General features: G+C 33.4%; 1 protein-coding gene across 1 annotated transcript in view; it reads left to right on the top strand.

The window, feature by feature from the left end:
* Window positions 1-4,996: 4,996 nt before the first annotated feature.
* Window positions 4,997-18,991, top strand: part of LOC131849358 (tyrosine-protein kinase Abl) — a 37,585-nt gene continuing 23,590 nt past the window's right edge. Inside the window, exons 1-2 of the mRNA XM_059199421.1 lie at window positions 4,997-5,405; window positions 18,817-18,934. Of these exons, the coding sequence (XP_059055404.1) occupies window positions 5,279-5,405; window positions 18,817-18,934 (245 nt within the window). The 5' untranslated portion in view covers window positions 4,997-5,278. The remainder of the gene's footprint in view (window positions 5,406-18,816; window positions 18,935-18,991) is intronic.

The following is an 18,991-nucleotide window of genomic DNA, read 5'->3' as shown; positions in this document are numbered from 1 at the left end:
AACTACTTATATTAGAACAGAGAGAGCGGTAGTTAGCAGTTTCAATTACCTATTATGGTCTATAGATGGTGATTTGTAGGTAGAAACTTCATAAAATGGTGTGCTCAATTTCTATAAAAAGTTATCGAATATGATGACACTCTTGCATTGTACAAAATTTTCCTTTTGAGAATATTAATTATTAAAATATAGTAGTGGTAGTTTCTTAATGGCTTAACTATTATTAGATTATAAAAAATATTTCCCAATGAAAACTAATTTAATATTATGAAAATGTTTATGTGTTAGCGATTCTAAAGATTGCAAGAGTGTCAACAACCTGTCTTTGCTTTTACTACTGAGGGCCAAAGGAAAGGTGCCAAAGAAACATAATTGTAGAACAATTAACTAGGACTTTCAGTAAATAATAAGAGAGAGAGAGATTGTAACAACAGAAGATACAAACAATCGCGATAATATAATTTATCTACGCCGACTGCGTGCTCCGCATCGTACCGCACCGCACTAGATCGCACTAGACCGCACCAAACCAGACAGCACAACCATTTGCGCTGTCTTTTTTTTTCGTGAAAACACTTTGACCAGCACTCAGCAGTATTATACATGCTCAGATTAGTTATTAAGAATTATGTAGCAATAAAATTAAACATATCATGTACTCACAAATCGTGTAGTATCCGTGTACGATACAAGGTAAAAAAGCTGGTTCACTATAATACCTATAATTTAAGTACTCTAGTTTCAGTGTTATTTTATTAGTGTACAGAGTTCTTGCTATTGTTAACTAAATTATTTTATATATTGTCTGACATATGCCTATATATTATTATATATGATTATTCTTTCAAGTATGAAAGTGATAATTATAGTATGGACGAGAAAAATATACCAGCTCTCTAAAGAAGCCTCCAAAACAAACATTCATTACGCCATAGTCGCGTATGTTATATTGCTCTTGATTGTTATTTATATCAATTTGTAAAGCATACTGCTATTTCCCAAAGGAGGTTATATTAAGGAATTTTGGAATTTGCATTATTTATACCTTTAAGTATGTATATACAAATATAAGTTTCATCATTCTAACTTTGAAAAGGACAGCTGTCCATACAACTTTAGCTACTTTCTTGCTTGTTTACATCATAAAATTCATCAACTAACCTGTCTGGATCAATCAATCAATAATCAATCGTTAAATGAATTATATCTGGTTTAGGCTGTACGGCAATAAATCAGTCAGAATAAACGATTATATATGATGTATAGATTATAGCAGTCGCGGCACTATGTTGTGTACCTTGTGATGGATTCAAATAGTGTTGAGGTCGCACATATTCAACTCTATAATTATTCTAAAATATACACTAATTACTTAGATGATGACAGTGCTAATATTGCCTCGTAGTGATCTAATTCCTAGCTTAACACTCACATATACTAATATACCTGGTGAATATGTTAAAATCATAATGTAGGTACTTACTGACTTACTGACTGAATGTATTTACATTGTGATTTGCAGTGGCTCGGAATCTTTTTCTCGTCCAAGTAACTGTATGCTATATATTGAGTAAGCCATTTATTCATATCATTTAAATTGTGTTTAGACACTGTTTAGTTGCTAAGTTCTTATTTTGTTCTAACAATAAATATATAACAATTTATTGATTATTACATAATATAAAAATATTAATATTGTTTATTAACTGCCATGCACCGCTACGATTAGTGGTCATTCCTAAACGTTAAGGGGTGCTATAGAGTGACATTGTTGGATTGGAGTCACAAACTTTGTTTAAAACATCATGAAATCTAAGATAGTTCTTGCCCTCTTAAGAGTCATTGTTAAAACACAACGTTTTAAGTATAGAAGTGCGCTGTTTCGTAGAAGGAGCAACATTTCTGAAATTAGTTTGAAGTAATTTATGACCTTTTATGTAAGTTTATAATGAGAACCTAAGAATGAAATAACAATGGTGTCTTACCATGTAGAGGCCATGTAATTTAGAGTTCTCATAGTTAGTATTTGAAATTTTATTTTAAGTGAGATTCACAATTTTAGGATACTTCGACGTGAGACATGCAGAAGATAGGATATTGATGTGTTACATAAATTCAAGTTACCTTTATGCTATATTCATGTGTAGTAATTATTAATATCGTTAATATTTATAATTACTGTTGGTTAAGTGACACAGAAATCAATTTAAAATATTTTAATTATATCATTATACTAATTTTAATAATACTAATGATTATTCAGGGATTCTAAAAAAATAAAAAATATAGCAATTGGAGTCAATTTAACACTAAATTTAGTCTATGGGGTCTCGAAAGCATTTTAGCTTAAATTTTGTGAATAAAATTCTCCTATTAGTAATTCCTGGATGATACGTTTTTGTATTGGTAATATATATATATATATGTGACCAATATGCATAAATATAAATACTTGTAAAGAGCGTAAAATAGGTACCTAGGTACAAATTGTACAATAAGCTATATATACCTGTAGTGATTGCAAAAGCACCAGGTGATTTTATTGTTTACCATCATGTACTATAAGTGTTGTTGTTACTTGAATACTTTTTGTTAAGTCTTCTTGTTACGTATCTTGTTAAAAGTTAAAGCCATTAGTCAGCACAAAGCTGAGTCTTGTACGGAACTTAAAGATAGGGGGTCCAACAAAGTTAAGCATACTATCAGTGCACGAACATATTTGAGAGCTGATACAAGTGTTACGTGATTAGATCGTCAAAAGTCGGTTGATATCAAACACGAGTATGTTGTACGCGTCGCTTATGTTGCAACTCTCATGCACTCACGATGGCACATATCAGTCAATAAAGTCGCAGTAGGTACTTCTCCAGGAAGGCAGTGAATGGCCAGTCTCACGGGTTTCGGTATTATCCCTTGTGGTATTGAGCCGAGTACTGTTCATCCTGTAGACCAGCACAGTTCACGGTACTCGATACTCCACACTTATGATCAAATTTCAAGTAATATAGTGTGACATGTATTCTCTACTCGCGGATATTTTGATGCCTCATCAACGATCATTCGTAAATGATAGTAATGACGATCGAATTACAACCTCTATGTATTGTATATACGAGTTCCTCAATATATTGGTAACGGCGAGATACTAAGTATAGGTTACTGTAAACATAAGTGTTTCCTAAATCATAGATTTGGGGTGATAGTTTGTCGTGATATCATGGACTTCAGAAATTGCTGTTGCTAGTTATAAATAATTAGACAAGTATTTTGTTTTTAATATTATGTGAGTACTTGTTGTAATACATACTATAAGTACCTAGTTATAGTTTAAGCATCGAAAACATGTTGTTGAATAAATAAATATTCCATTAAATGTGTGTTGTTTATTATTAGCTTATAATTAAATGAATGTCTAAAAATAGTATCTAAGGGTATAGTAATAGTGGTAATAGTAATATCAATAAGAAAGATCCACTCACGATCCACTTAAATCGACATTGGTGGTATGACATTTCATACATTTGTATAGTATATAATAATTTTTTTATATACTATACAATACATTTGTATTGTATAGTATATAAAAAATAAAAATTAAAGAGTATAGTATATAGAGGGTTTGCATACTAGTGACATTATGAATTTGAAGCTGTGTGGTCATTACATGAACTACCTATATCTACTACTATGATACACAAACCTATATATAAATTCTGACTCCCACTACTACGGTGGTAACAGTTCTTTCCAAGCTGAATATTGGGCAAGTTTTTACAAGTCAATATTGGTGCTGTAATTTACATTATAGTATTCTAGAATAACTTAAAACTATACTTTGTGGTTACAAAGGTGTTTCTTTACATAGAACATACAATAAAGTCACCACCGCTGTTTTTTCCCTATTATCTTTAAATACACAACGGATTTCAGTGCGTTTTAAGCCATACATAGAGTGAATCAAGAGCAAGGTGAGGTGTATACGTATAATACATGTGTGTTACAGTACAGAAATAGCCGAGAAATTCAAAGATTTGCAATGCAATCATAATTTATATACTTATATTATCTCAAAAAAAAATATTAAAAGTATATCTTTCAATTTATTTACCGATAAATCAGATTTCGATTCAAATCGATTCATAAGTCGATTTATTTCGAAAAAACCGCCGTCACCACTTACAAACAAATCTATTATTTTTATAAATAAGTAGATTTATGGCTTTAGAAATACCATAACACCCAACCAATTTTTTTTATTTAATATATTACGGCTCTGGATACAAGTCCTTTTTAGCCCAATTATATTGCACCGTTGTTGCCACGCGACAAAGGTAAATTTGCATTAGGTATATTGATATGCCTATTTAATTAAAATTGTTGGTAAGAATATATTGTAAATGAAAAATTATATATCAGTTCCATTAATTTCTACATACAACCCAATCAGATAAATTATTAAATATAACTAGTATAAATGTCTGTGACTAGAGTGGTTACTAGGGCATTTCTCCTTATTTCTATTTTATCATATATAATGTTCAATAAGTATGTAATACTATCTTCTATGTGGTAATAATGTTAAAAATTCCTATTCGCTCGGTAGAGCGAAATTTTTACACAATAAAAGTATTACACACTGCAGGGTACCCCCTGCAGTGTGTAATACTTTTATTTACTTCCATCTCCTCCTCTTATTATTCGTAAGGCACTCTAGTAATATTAGTGTATACTTTTCGTCTTATTCTATATTTTTTAATTTGAATAAACTTCATTTGCAACATGTACTATCTACAACTAATAATAATAAATTGTAGGTTACACTTGTGTGAATGACGGCTTATAGACTTCAAATGAGAAAATGTTATCTGTAGAAATTTTAACATATTATTAATCTGTGCTTAAAACAGTGCTGCCATCGTCGGCTCAATCTGTAAACTAGAAATAACAGACGTCAATCAAATACATCGTGTCAGTCTCAGTCACGCATATAATGGCGGAGATTTTGTTGTTTTTTGTAATCGAACAATTCCGGTAATGTTTTTTTTCTGTGAGTGTTGTATTGAAAGTATGTGCTTAGTGTGATTTAAACATTGTTCGTAATTTATTATTGACTTGAAGACGACGTCATATCTTCCAGTATGAAGTCCGTGAACGTGTCAATGTCGTTATACTTATTGAATTAGTGTGCATCGGTGGCGTGTCGTGTGTCGCGGCCGTGGAGGCGGCGGAGGGTTTCGCTTGCACGCTGTAGAGGGCTGCGACCAAAGGGCGCCTCACGATGGGAGCCCAGCAGGCCAAAGAACGCGGCACGGCGAGTGGTGCGTCCATGCGCTCGGCGCGCACCAAGCCCCGAGTGCCGAAGGTCCCCGGCATGCTAGGCTCTAATATATTCACGGAGCATAGTGGTAAGTAATCGCAATCAATCAATCACTTCCTCATTTAAAGCATGACCATGAGATATGTCTTATTCCATCAGAAATTTGCCTGTGGAGCTGAGCGTTACTTCTATGTGGTTTGCACATTACGTATTTATTTTCTTTAATATTTTTATTAGACTAATTAAAATATTAAAGAAAATAAATACGTAATAATTTTCATTTTTCCATGAGACTGAAAAGTTGGATGATAATTTTCACCTAAACACAATGAATGTGGTCTAATTGTTAGAGAATTTATACAAAGGCTGTGCTTACATTTGATCTCTGCCTGGTGTCAAAGCTTAGAAATTCTACAATGTGTGATGAGTATCTTTTTGATTTGATTAGATTAAACAATTTTTTATCAAATTCAAATTCAATATCAAATACCTTTCTTCTGTTATAAGTTATATATTATTAGTATACTCTCATGGTCAGCACAGGCCTTGTTTTATTGCTTGGTTAAAAGGAATTAATGTAGCTCAAAATATAAATTATTGTAATGCAACAAGTTAGTAAAATTATATGTAGCATATAGAATTATTTGCCATCCTTTATTGAACGACTGAGATGTACCTCTACAATTGATTCTAAATTTAAATTGTGTGAGGGCAGTAATCATGTCGGCCAGGCACATATAAGAAATAATAGAGTGAAGTTTTACATTATAAAGTCCATGTAGCTCACAGGCTCAAATATGCAACCTCTATGCTCAAATATTATTTTTTATACATGTATGTACTTAAACTTCATAGAGTACATATACATACAAGAAATAATATTTGAGCATTGAGGTTGCATATTTGAGCCTGTGAGCTATATGGACTTAACATATCAACAATATTTTTAAAATAAGAATGTTATTGTAACTTTTTTTTAATATTATATTCATATAAATCAATTTATCTATAAAATACCCAGAGTAGACACAAAAGACTTACCATTGTGTAGACAAAGCCTTAGTACACATGGTTCTGCTGACTCTCCATATCTAATCATAACTCAATGTACTTATATGTAATCAGTTTGATTATTTGTATTAGATATAATGATAAATGAAATCAATATATGCATAACTGAATATTATTGTTTTTATGTTTGTATGTATAATATCTGAATGAGCTATAATATACACTTTTCATGAATTCATTGCCTTCATGAATTGTCCATGGCTGTATATAATATTATTATATAATTCAAGTATGAAAGAAAAGTATGTGTCTGACTAGAGGTATATATCCATCCATGTTTGGGAGGAGAAATAAATAATTATATCATGCTATGTTGATGGCCACTTAAAAAAAATTTACATATAATTATATATATAGATACATATATTATTATGTATATATACTTACGCTAAAAGCTTTCTCTTGGTGTAAGTATATATACATAACTAGTATATAACATACTCATAAATCATAAAATGAACAGAGATTTTTCTTCACTTATTGGTGAATTAATCAAACAATGATTGCATTTACCATATTTTTTATTTTAATTGATGATTGATTCATGCAATGTTAACTTTTGTAGCCATATTGCATATTTTTTTATCTTATATAAGAAGTTGTTGTTACTACTAATATAACTATAAATGTCAGTATCTAACTATTGATGTTTAGATATTTAAATCTCTTTTCTTACTTAATCATATTAAAGTGGCTAATTTCTTCTAACATATATTATAGGAAATACATTACAAGTAAATTTCTAATTTTGAGTAGGACATTCTTTTTTCATATGCTTAAAACTGTAAAATATAGTAGGATTGTAATTAAGTGTAATAAATGTTCACTTCCATTATTCCAGTACTATGCAATAAATTATATAGAATTATTGTATACCATTCATTTATTTGAATAGAAATAATTTATACTACTTATCTCAGTATTATGGGAGCTATTTTTGCCGTTGGTTTATTGTATTACTGTGTGATACCCTGGTTTTATAATATTCCTGTTAGATTAGCATTCAACTGCTTTTTTTAACCTCACTGGACTATAGCATGTTCACAGAGACAGTTTTATGAAAAACTATCTTAAATAAATGTGTATAAGACTTTATATTGAATAGAAATACATCCTATTTCATCTTTGTGTCACATAGAGGAAATTTCATGAAGAAAATATGTTCATTACCAATCAGTAAGTGGATGAGTTTGAATTGTATGATAATTAGTTGATTTTAAAGGAAAAAAGTAGTGGAAATTGAGTAATGTGGAATATTTTTAGTCCTAATTAATGCATTTTTAACCTATAAGTTATTCTATCGAGAGATTAATAATTAAGATTCAGAATTAGATTTCTTGTGTATATATTAGAGTGTTAATGTGTTTCCATATTATTTAACATTTGACTGGTGAATATAGGAATCATAATATTGTATGGGGTGGTTTATTTGATTACTTGTTTATGTACATTAAGCTGTATTAAGATGAATTTTACTGGTGATTTTTTAAGGATGTTTATCACCAGGATTTATACTTGTTACATGTTGGCATATATTTAAAACATCATGGTGATCAGTGAAATTCAGTCATCAGAATCCATCAGTTCTTTATGCGGAGAAATTACTTATGTGTTCAGATAAAAATAAAAATTGTTGAACATTGCTTATCTTCCAAAAAAAGTATTAATTGTATATTCTAATTAGTTAGAAACAATTTCGGGGATTTTCTATGAATTGATTATATTTTATTTTTATGAATTGAACAATTCACTTTCTCTGAATACCATTGGTAATCTTTTATGTTTGGTCTCTATAGATAAGAATACTTTTAAATTAGATGAGAATTATCTGTAATTTCTCATTATATATCCAGAATTATTTACAAATATATAATCTAGAATCACCAGCATACCCTAATTTACAAAATATATATCACATTTCTCTCCAGTTGCCAATTATAGTTATTTAACTATAATTATAATTAAATATAGTTATGATAATGATATATACATCCCAGTGGGGGTTTAATTTTCAAAAATGAAAAATCATGTGTTTTAATTATTTTGCTAAAAAGCTTTGGTGTTAAATTTTATTTGTCTTATTTCAAAACTTATTTCTAACCAGAAACGTGTCTGTGAAATTTAGAACTCCTGACATTGAAATAGATGGTATTACACGTGCTTAATCACTTATTTTGTCCAATTAGGAGTGGAATGCCTAAAATCCTTCTTTAGCAGATGTTTTCTGCATAAACGGCGCGGTAAAATCTCTAACTCTTTGATGAAGGCTGTGCGTTGCGTGCTCGTCGCTTATGCTCAGCGATAACATTTTTTTTCTTGGTTCTTTGTCTCTGCCATACTGAATTTTTAAGACTGTTGTCTTTTTGCAGAGCATATTTCTAAAGATTATTTGTATCAATTTATTCACTTTTCAAGGTTTCCAAGCTATAATCAGTATGTATAATACCAGCCCCGTTATATTTGTCATATGTCATATGCTACCCATTGCTATTTTATAATAATAATAATTAGTATATATATATTACTTATTTACGACGACCTCGGTGCTCCAGCACATCGCTTCACTTCCAATGTTCGCGGGTTCGTTTATCGCAGAGAGATTTAGATTATTTGTATGGGTCTGGGTGTTTTCTATGTATTTAAGATAGTTATGTAGTATCCATAACGTAACCTCTGCTGAGCTTAGTACTAGATTACGGTGTATGAATTGTTCTGAGATATTATTACTATCTAATATAGCGTAATAAAAATTGTTTTAGTTTTCATATAAATAAGAATATTTTTTCTTAATAATACTAAATATTTATATCATTGTTTTCACTTAGAACAGTTAAATAAAATAACTTAGTTGTCTTACTCATGTTTTGTTAGCCTTTATGATTCTAACAGTAGTTTGTTTTTGTAATTTTCGGGTCTCTATATTTTGCAGAGATATTGTTAACTTTGATAGGATTAAATCAACGATTCATAAATTAGTCGGAATACCACATGGATGCAGCGCGAAATCAGATTTATCGACAAATTCATGGAGTGCCAGCGTTCGCGAATGTCATACATAGGTAAATTAGCGACAGCGTGTGTGACACAATTCCTTCTACATACCTATAATGTACAATAACTAAGTCATTATACTGTGCAGAAAATTTTAAAACTGATTATTATATTATAGATTGTTTCATAATGTTATTTTTAGTTGTGTTAAAGTTTGACTAATTGTAAAGGAATGTATACGCGTACATAATAACAAAATGCATTGTATGTGTGAAGTGCACACTAACTTTTTACGATAGATTTTTTTGGATAAATAACAAACAACGTGCTTCTGGAGCCTACTGGGCCATAGATATTTAAAAAAATATGTAAATTAAAACGTTAAAGACGTAAACATTCGAACGGATTGGACCCCGCACCTCTGATATCAATGATATGCATGCACCGCTATTTCTATTTCTTCACAGTATGCATTATTGCTTTTTATCATTATAATCTAATCAGGTTTTATTGGGCATGTATACACAATGAAGAGAACATTAGCTCTTGATATAATTATTATATATTATTATTATTATATTAGTATAGACTATTATTATAGAACAGTATATATTTAAGATGAAGAAAGTTATTATTATATATACACATAGATAATTGTCCAATCTCATAACTTATTGTTGCGTCCTTACTGTAAGAGAACCACAAAAATCTGTTTAGTGTTCGAAAGAAATTGCGTTGTGAATTGCGTCCAATTGAGGACTTCCTCATCTTGACAGTTCAATATCCTATAGCATCCTTTACAAACACATATGTGTTAAGCTAAGAAGTAGGTATCATAAACTGGAGGTATACCGTAGCTTAAAACGCCTTTTTTTTTCAAATTTGAGTTTATGTCTATAATTTGACAAATCTTTCAATCGGGAGGAAGTTATTAATTTCTTTTATTTCGTGTTTGGGAGTGTAAAGCTCAAGCCACCCACTGAACCGCTGCTCGCGTTCACAAGGCTCCATGATACAATTATCGGAAGCATTTTAAGAGTTCTGCGGAGGTGAATTAATTTACGAAACTCGTCTCTTGATTGGGGACAATATTACTTAGTACAATTAATTGTAATATCTACATCGCATTTCCTCTCTTTTTTCAGAAAATGTGATCTTTGCCACATATTAGACCTATTATATTATATAACTAGCTGTACACGCGATTTCGTCCGCGTGGCAATTAATTTTAATTATTCTAAAATAAAATATTTTTTTTTAAATAAAGGTAACCTAAGTGACTCCTTATTATATCAGCTACCTGCCAATAAAAGGCCCGTCAAAATCAGTCCATCTATTTCAGATATTAGCGGGAATAGACAGACAGTGTATGTACTGTATTTATATTCATATGCATGTAGTAAAAATCGGTTATTTTAATATTACAAACAGACACTCCAATTTTATTTATATGTAAGTATAGATATTTAATACATCAAATACATCAACGTTGATAATCAAACACATTTAAAAGAATTCATTCAATCAGTTAAAGTGGTATTAAAAATGGTTGGGTTTGTAGCTACAATATCTATTAACATTATATTGGAGCCGATTCTATAGTCCGAGAAGAAATCATAGGTAATTACTGTGTTCCGCGGCATCCTCTTTGCGAGTGCACAGGCGGGGGTGGTAATGATAAGGCACGGGTTTTTGTAGCGCCAACATGCGCCACGGACACGCCGCGCGGCGACGTGGGTGGCAAACGAGTCCCGGATACGAATACTGGGTCTACTGGGACACTACGGACCTGCTATCACCTCCACAGAAAGTAGATCATTAGTTGACTGTATCAAAATTAAAAATTTCATCCTAATCGACAATAATGTATGAAAGGTAATCTATAATAGATTAGTAAATTAATTAAACCGAAAAAATAATGTTGTTTCACTACGAACCAGTGGAATGACCTGTTGCGCGATTTATATAGATTATTACTAGCTGACTCGCAAACGTTGTTTTGCCATATAAGTTAATAACGATATAAAAAAATGGGGGTTGGTGATAGAGGGGTGAAAATTTTGCGTTGTATGTATATTTAATTACCAATATAAAAAAAAAAATTGGGCTGAGCTACCTTTGACACGTAGGGGTATAAAAATTAGTTATAAACCTATTCTCAGACCTACTGTTAGACCTACAATGAGAGTCACTGGCAGTTTTTAATTCTTTTATCCATATTCAAAATATGATGTTCTTTATATAATTTTTATTTTATTATACTTCTGTCATTGCGCTCTGCAATAAAAGACGTCTGTTAAAACATCTATTTTCATTAATTTTTACTGGTTATGGGCCCAGGTGCTTCAACCTAATACTCAATCTATGGAATCTCAACGCGGACCGGCCACCAGTGCATCGGGAAACCCATTTTCTGCAAGTGGAAGTTTAATCCCAAGTGGAATCCCGCCGATCCCCAAGTTGGAAGGACGTAGCAATTTCGCATCATGGAGCTTCGGCATGAAAATGTTCCTAATCGACTGTGGATTATGGAACTGCGTCGAGTCACCAGCGGAATTCGCCAGACAGAGGTCAGATTTTCAAAGACTAGACGAACAAACTCGCGCTAAGATCTGCCTCAGCGTTTCGCCCCGCATTTACTCTACAGTAAAATCGGGAAGAACTGCACAAGAAACGTGGGCAAAGCTGCAACTTCAATATGCAGATAAAGGTCTAGATAGACGATTAAGCTTGTCAAGACAGCTTTTTAATACCAAACTAACAGGCGATATGGAGACCTACATAAATACTATACGGGATGTACAGGAAAAGTTACACGAAATAAATGCAGAACTTGAAGACGAATTCATAGGGGTCATCATGCTCGCTGGCTTACCAGAGGAATACGAACCCCTAATCATGGCACTAGAACATTCGGGAGCACGGATCACGTCGGATTCAGTCGCTACAATGCTTCTCAAAGAAGACCAGAAGCGTGCAACAGCTGGCGAATCCTCAACAATTGCCATTGATGTCACAGATGTCAAAGAAAACGTCAAAATTACAGTGCAAGTTTTGTAAGAAATTCGGTCACGTTATATCTAATTGTAGAAAACGCAAACAACACATTATAAATCAAAACAATGTAATTACATCACAAATTAATACAATTACAGATATAACACTTTCATCTTCTTCGTCATTTCACGCTCATCCCTCAGGTTCCCATTCCACGGTTTCCAAGGGGCAACTTCACACATGTGCAACAACAAAAACTGCTTCCAGGAAATGTCCACAATTTCGAAGCCAGTCTATACTGCCAACAACGATAACATTCCTTGTGAAGGCACAGGTACTGTCAGTTTGCCTCTATCTAACGATCTTAGTTCTATTTCGAATGTGTTATATGTTCCAAACTTAGCGACGAATTTATTGTCAGTCAGCAGTTTAGTAAGTAACGACTTAGTTACTGTATTCTCCAAACGTGGTGCAACAATTTTACGTCGACAGGATTGTAAAGTATCAGGACATATAGTAGCAACAGCTTCTAATTATAATAATTTATATAAACTTGATATGCCCTGTCAGACAAATTTAATAAATAGTAAACAAACAGCGTTACTATGGCACCGACGCCTTGGACATTTAAATGTCAAATCCTTAAATATTCTTAAAAATAGAAAAGTAGGCATAGAGTTTTCTGATAGGTTTAATGAAACCTGCATACCGTGCTTACAGGGGAAATTAACAAAAAGACCATTTCCGAACTCATTTAGTAAGTTGAGTGAATTACTGCAGTTAGTCCATTCTGACTTATGTGGACCAATGAGTACACGCTCATGGGGTGGAGCCCTATATTTACTTACTTTTATAGACGACTTTAGTAGAAAAACTTTTGGATATTTTTTAAAATCGAAAAAAGAAGTTTATGCAAAGTTTGTCGAGTTCAAACATTTGGTAGAAAACCAAACAGGTCACAAAATAAAAATTCTACGCACAGATAACGGTCGCGAATACGTGAATCATGAAATGAGCACCTTTCTGAAGGAAAACGGTATTGTGCACCAAACCACAGTCCCGTATACGCCTCAGCAAAATGGAGTCTCTGAACGTGCGACTATTCGCACGTTCCATCCAATCCAACCATCATCGAAAAAGCGAGATCTATGCTTGAAGATTCCAAGCTGCCAAAAGCATACTGGGGAGAAGCTGTAAATACAGCCATTTATCTCAAGAACCGTTCGCCTACACAAGCCTTAAATAACAAGATTCCTGAAGAATTGTGGACAGGTACAAAAATTAACCTTTCTCACTTAAGAATACCCACATTCTCATTCCTAAAGAAAAACGGACAAAACTGGAATCTAAAACTCAATCTTGTATTTTTATAGGATATGCTACAGAAAGCAAAGGCTATCGTCTTGTAGATCCCCTAAATCCTAGAAAAATTATAATTTCTAGAGATGTTATCTTTGTCGAGGATAAATTTTATCAACATTCTGACAATGACCAAGTTCCATCCTCATCTCAGCAGCCAGATATGCTTGTACCTTATAATCCGGTTCAGCATATTCAGCCTACAGTAGAACAGGAAAGTCCAGTCTGTGAACATCCTCATACAGAACCTGAACCTTTCACCTCTGCACAGCCAACAGCCACTGAAGAATTTAAAACTCCAGAAGTATCTGTCGAATCTGAAATCTCAATGGAACAGTCTTCCGAAAGGAGATATCCTCGTAGAGACAGACATCCCCCTGAGAGATATCATAATACCATATACCTCACTTCAGATTCAGAACCAGAGACCTACAAAGAAGTATTAGATCATCCACAAAAAGAAAAATGGCTAGAAGCTATGAATGCTGAATATAATTCACTAAGTAATCACGGAACATGGATTTTAGTTGACAGACCGACAGACAGAAAGACAACTAAATGCAAATGGGTCTTCAAACTAAAAAAGGATACAAGTGGCCAAATAGTCAAATATAAGGCCAGACTAGTAGCGAAAGGATTTACTCAAGTAGCAGGAGTAGACTACGGTGAAACCTTCTCACCAGTCGCTAGATTGTCGTCAATACGACTATTACTGGCATTTGCTGTACAACACGATCTTATTTTAGACCACCTAGATGTGGAAACTGCTTTTTTGAATGGAGATCTCGAAGAGGAAATATATATGGAACAACCAGAAGGCTTTTCAAAAGAAAAGGAGAAAGTTTGTTTATTAAAAAAATCCCTTTATGGACTTAAACAAGCGCCACGCCAATGGAACATAAAAGTTTCTGAAGCAATGAAAAATCTCTCCCTTACGCAAACAGTCAACGAACACTGTATATATTACAAACGAGAGGATAATGATTTCCTTGTGGTCGCTGTATTTGTTGATGACTTTTTTATTCTATGTACAAATGACAGGATGAAAAACGAATTTAAAAACCAACTGAAACAGCAGTTCACCATAAAAGATCTTGGTCCACTCAAGGACTGTCTAAGTATGAGAGTAATACAAAGTTCCGGCGTTATCACTCTCGATCAAACGAAATACATCGAGAAACTCATACAAAAATTCAATATGAATGACGCTCTTACATCTACAACACCATTGGAACCAGGCCTAAAATTGTTAACACCTGAAACAGGAGACGAAAATATTGAAGTTCCGTACCAAGAACTCATCGGCTCTTTAATGTACATTGCTATTGGTACTAGACCCGACATTTCACACACAGTCTCGTACCTATCCCAATTCAATGCACATTACGGGGGAGTACACTGGAAAGCAGCTAAACGTGTTCTTAGGTATCTCAAAGGCACGAAAGACGAACAACTTCGATATAAACGTAACGACCAAACATTCCCTACAGGTTACGTAGACGCGGATTACGGCAACAATCTTGTAGACAGACGCTCTTTTACAGGATTTGTCTACATGATGAGCGGAGCCCCTATATCATGGGAAGCACGCAAGCAGCGCACAGTCGCGCTTTCTACTACTGAAGCCGAGTATATGGCTTTAGCAGAAGCTTGCAAAGAGGCAATTTACCTCAAAACCCTCATCAGTGAAATATTCGCCGTCACTCATCCAATCGTCATTCATACTGATAATCAAAGCTCGATAAAACTAGCACACAACAACACGTATCATGCACGCACAAAGCATATAGACATTAAACACCACTTCATTCGAGATTCACTAACATCTCATAATCTCATTCTCAAATACATACCTACTACTGACATGATCGCTGACATTTTAACGAAACCTTTAATGAAACTAAAACACTGTAAATGTACCCATTCATTAGGTTTAGGTTAGCTATTTGTATATTGTCTTAGGTTAGGTATTGTATATAGGAATTTGTTAGTGATCTATGTATATAGTATTGATGTCAGGCTTTAGTGTATAGTGTTTAGTTTTATTGTGTACAGTTTTAAGTTTTGATATCAGTTTACTTCTACAGAGTGTTCTCATTGCGGGGGAGTGTTAGACCTACAATGAGAGTCACTGGCAGTTTTTAATTCTTTTATCCATATTCAAAATATGATGTTCTTTATATAATTTTTATTTTATTATACTTCTGTTACTGCACTCTGCAATAAAAGACGTCTGTTAAAACATCTAACTATTTTCATTAATTTTTACTCTACTAAATGTACATAAAAAATTTCATCAAAATCGGTCACGCCGTTTAGGAGACCTGTGACACGAGAATTTTATATATTAGATTAATCATTGTATAAATATAAAACGCGAGTGTATAGGTATGTATAATATTAATGTGGTTTATTCCGCATTCGGTACGCTTGTCATGTGCCTACGTAGTGGCTCTCCCGCCGCGCAAGCCGCGCTCGGCGTGGTGGCCCGGTGGCACGGTGCCCGTGATTCACGCACCGTATGTGTAGCGCTCCAAAATTGTACACAATCCTTGTTTGTATCAGTGTATTCACTGAACACATCCATTGTGGCAGACGGTGACGCTCCTCGGTATATTAGCATACAATATGTTTAATGAAAATGATGGACAGCGCTCGGGGCTGGGAGGCCGCGACTCATCATTCGTATCGTGTGTCACGGCACCGACGCGTCCACGCGTCGATCTGGCGGTTCATAACCCACTCCAAAGTATACACACCAAGCAATTTGTCAGTCTTTATTACTTATATGATGCTATATAATAGCCCCTGTGAACGATGAGACATGTTTGTATCTCTTACATCGTCTTGACACGGTCCTAAAAGTATGTTTTAAACTATCTGTAGTTTAATAGTTTTTATTTAACATTCCTCTATCACTAACTATTTATTAGTCGTAGTTCAAATTGAAATGTCAACTTGAATTCAGTCTTAGTTTCTAATTAACACTGAATGCAGTTAGTTAGATATGCGAGATATGCGATCTTGCGATGGCGGATTCAATCCAATTTGTCTGTTTGTACCAATGCAAACGTACAAATTTAACTAAAGGACAAAGTTTATCTACTTCATTAAATACCAAAACTGATAAAACTTCTTATTTTGATATTAAATCATTTAGCAAAATGAGAAATTGTTATTTCGACATCCAATTAGAGTAATCTTAATATATTTAAGTGAAAAAATCCCACTATTTATCAGCGTAACTTTGACGGTCTTGTTTAAATAAATCTTTTAAAACTAGAACGTTTTATATTAGTAGTATTAGTACTATTTAACTAAAAAATAATAGTTGTATTTCTTAGTTTTTCTCAACTAATACTGAACTAGAACTGTAGTGTTGGGAAGTAAGATAGTAAAACTTACAGTGGCTAAGACACTATATAATATCCTTGGGCAATTCACACAGCGCTATCTAGTCCCAAGTTGTAGAACTTAGGACTAGATGTTTGTGTTAGCATGTGTTATGAGTACTAGTCCTCAGATATAAATACATAGATACTTTATAGAAAACACACAGACCGATACCAATCATACTTATGAATACAAATATTTGTAACCGTACAAGGAATTGAACCTACGACCATCGCAAGTATGAAAAATACTTTCGAGTTTGATAATTAAATTTGCAATCGATGGAATTGCGTTTACTATCGCTTTGGTCCAGTCCTAATTTTGGCACATTCTTTAGTCGGTTTTATGTAGTGGCTCACAATATAGTTGTCTATATTTTTATAAATAGTACGCAAGTTAATTTATAGTGTGTGCAGGTAATGACACTAAATTTGTGAATAATTGTAAAATTAATATAAATCAATTAACTATATATAATATTTGAAACACAGTTAACAATACAAGTAATAAGATTTACATTGTTGTTTAGTGTCATTTAATTATTACATAGGTATGTAAATGTTACAATACAACTCGTAGAACGTCCTACATGTTTATATCTTAGGTACGAAAAGAAATATATGAAAACTACAACTTCATTGGGCGGTAAATATTTTTAGTTGTGACAAAATTATGAGTATGATTCGGTTAGTACTGAGTGCTATTATTTCCTAACATTAAAATTAGTGTTTAATGATTAATAATGATATGGCGTACTATTTATGAAGATTATCCATTATCATAGGACAATTTAATGTCATTAGTAACATCTAAAATTAAGCTGTTAATCGTCCTAAAATATATAAAATAATGGCACACCCGCTTGGGCTAACGGTATACGCTGGCGGGGCACCAGTGTAATATGATAGGATGAGAATGAGGTTAGGCCGGTGATTAAACAACTAGGAATTAACCACCATGGTTCTGACTTGACCTCATCATCCTCCACTGGTGTCCCGCCAGCGTAAACCGTTAGCGTAGGCGGGAGCACTATTTCATTATCATCCACAAAAAAAAATACCACCAATGGTTTTCTACCACTAACCAATGGGTTTAACCATTCGTCTAAACCATTTAACCATTCGTCTAAATTATATGCAGTATACGAGAGAGACTTTTGTTTTAATAAATTGAGACGATAAATTTACTTATTATTATAATAATTTGTTCGGGTTAAATAACTATTTCTATTTGACCTAAATATACGAGTGTGACATATGGTATCGCTAACTTTTTTGTAAGCATTATGAAGCTCATACTTTTTTCAATCATAAATCTCTCATTTTTAAGGTAGCGTTCGTAAGAAACGTTTTCGATCGACCGTTTTTCTCATCGATCGACTGTCACAATTTTGTTTAATTTTTCGTGTTATTATATTACCTATGACACTCGCAAATAATGTAGCCTTCTAATAGTAATAGAATTTTTAAAATCGGTACAGTATAACCACGCAAACTTTACCTTTTATAAAAAGGTATGCGTGTATACATATTTATATTAGTACATATAGACAAAACTTCAACGATAAACAAACGATAGTGAAATAGTCAAACGATTGTCGTCAAGTTTAGTTAACTGGCAACTTCTGTATTAGCATACGTACCGATATGTTCGTTTGGGTGACAAGAGTTCTTTGTTTGTTTGTACAGAGGCGTTGCTGCAGAGCCGGCCGTTGCCGCACATCCCTGACCTGCCAGATGGCGAGGGTGCAGCCGCAGCCGCCGCCGCCGCGCCCAGCACGCCGCAGCCGCTCGACACCGCCAACAGGTAAGCACCACCAGCACCTACCTCATTCTCCGACGTTCAGAGAACGTTAATAACCTG

The sequence above is a fragment of the Achroia grisella genome, unplaced genomic scaffold (assembly GCF_030625045.1).
Source record: "Achroia grisella isolate CSIRO2021 unplaced genomic scaffold, CSIRO_AGI_Agris_v1 utg640, whole genome shotgun sequence".
NCBI classification, from domain to species: domain Eukaryota; kingdom Metazoa; phylum Arthropoda; class Insecta; order Lepidoptera; family Pyralidae; genus Achroia; species Achroia grisella.
This window is presented reverse-complemented; position numbering and strand designations above follow the sequence as displayed.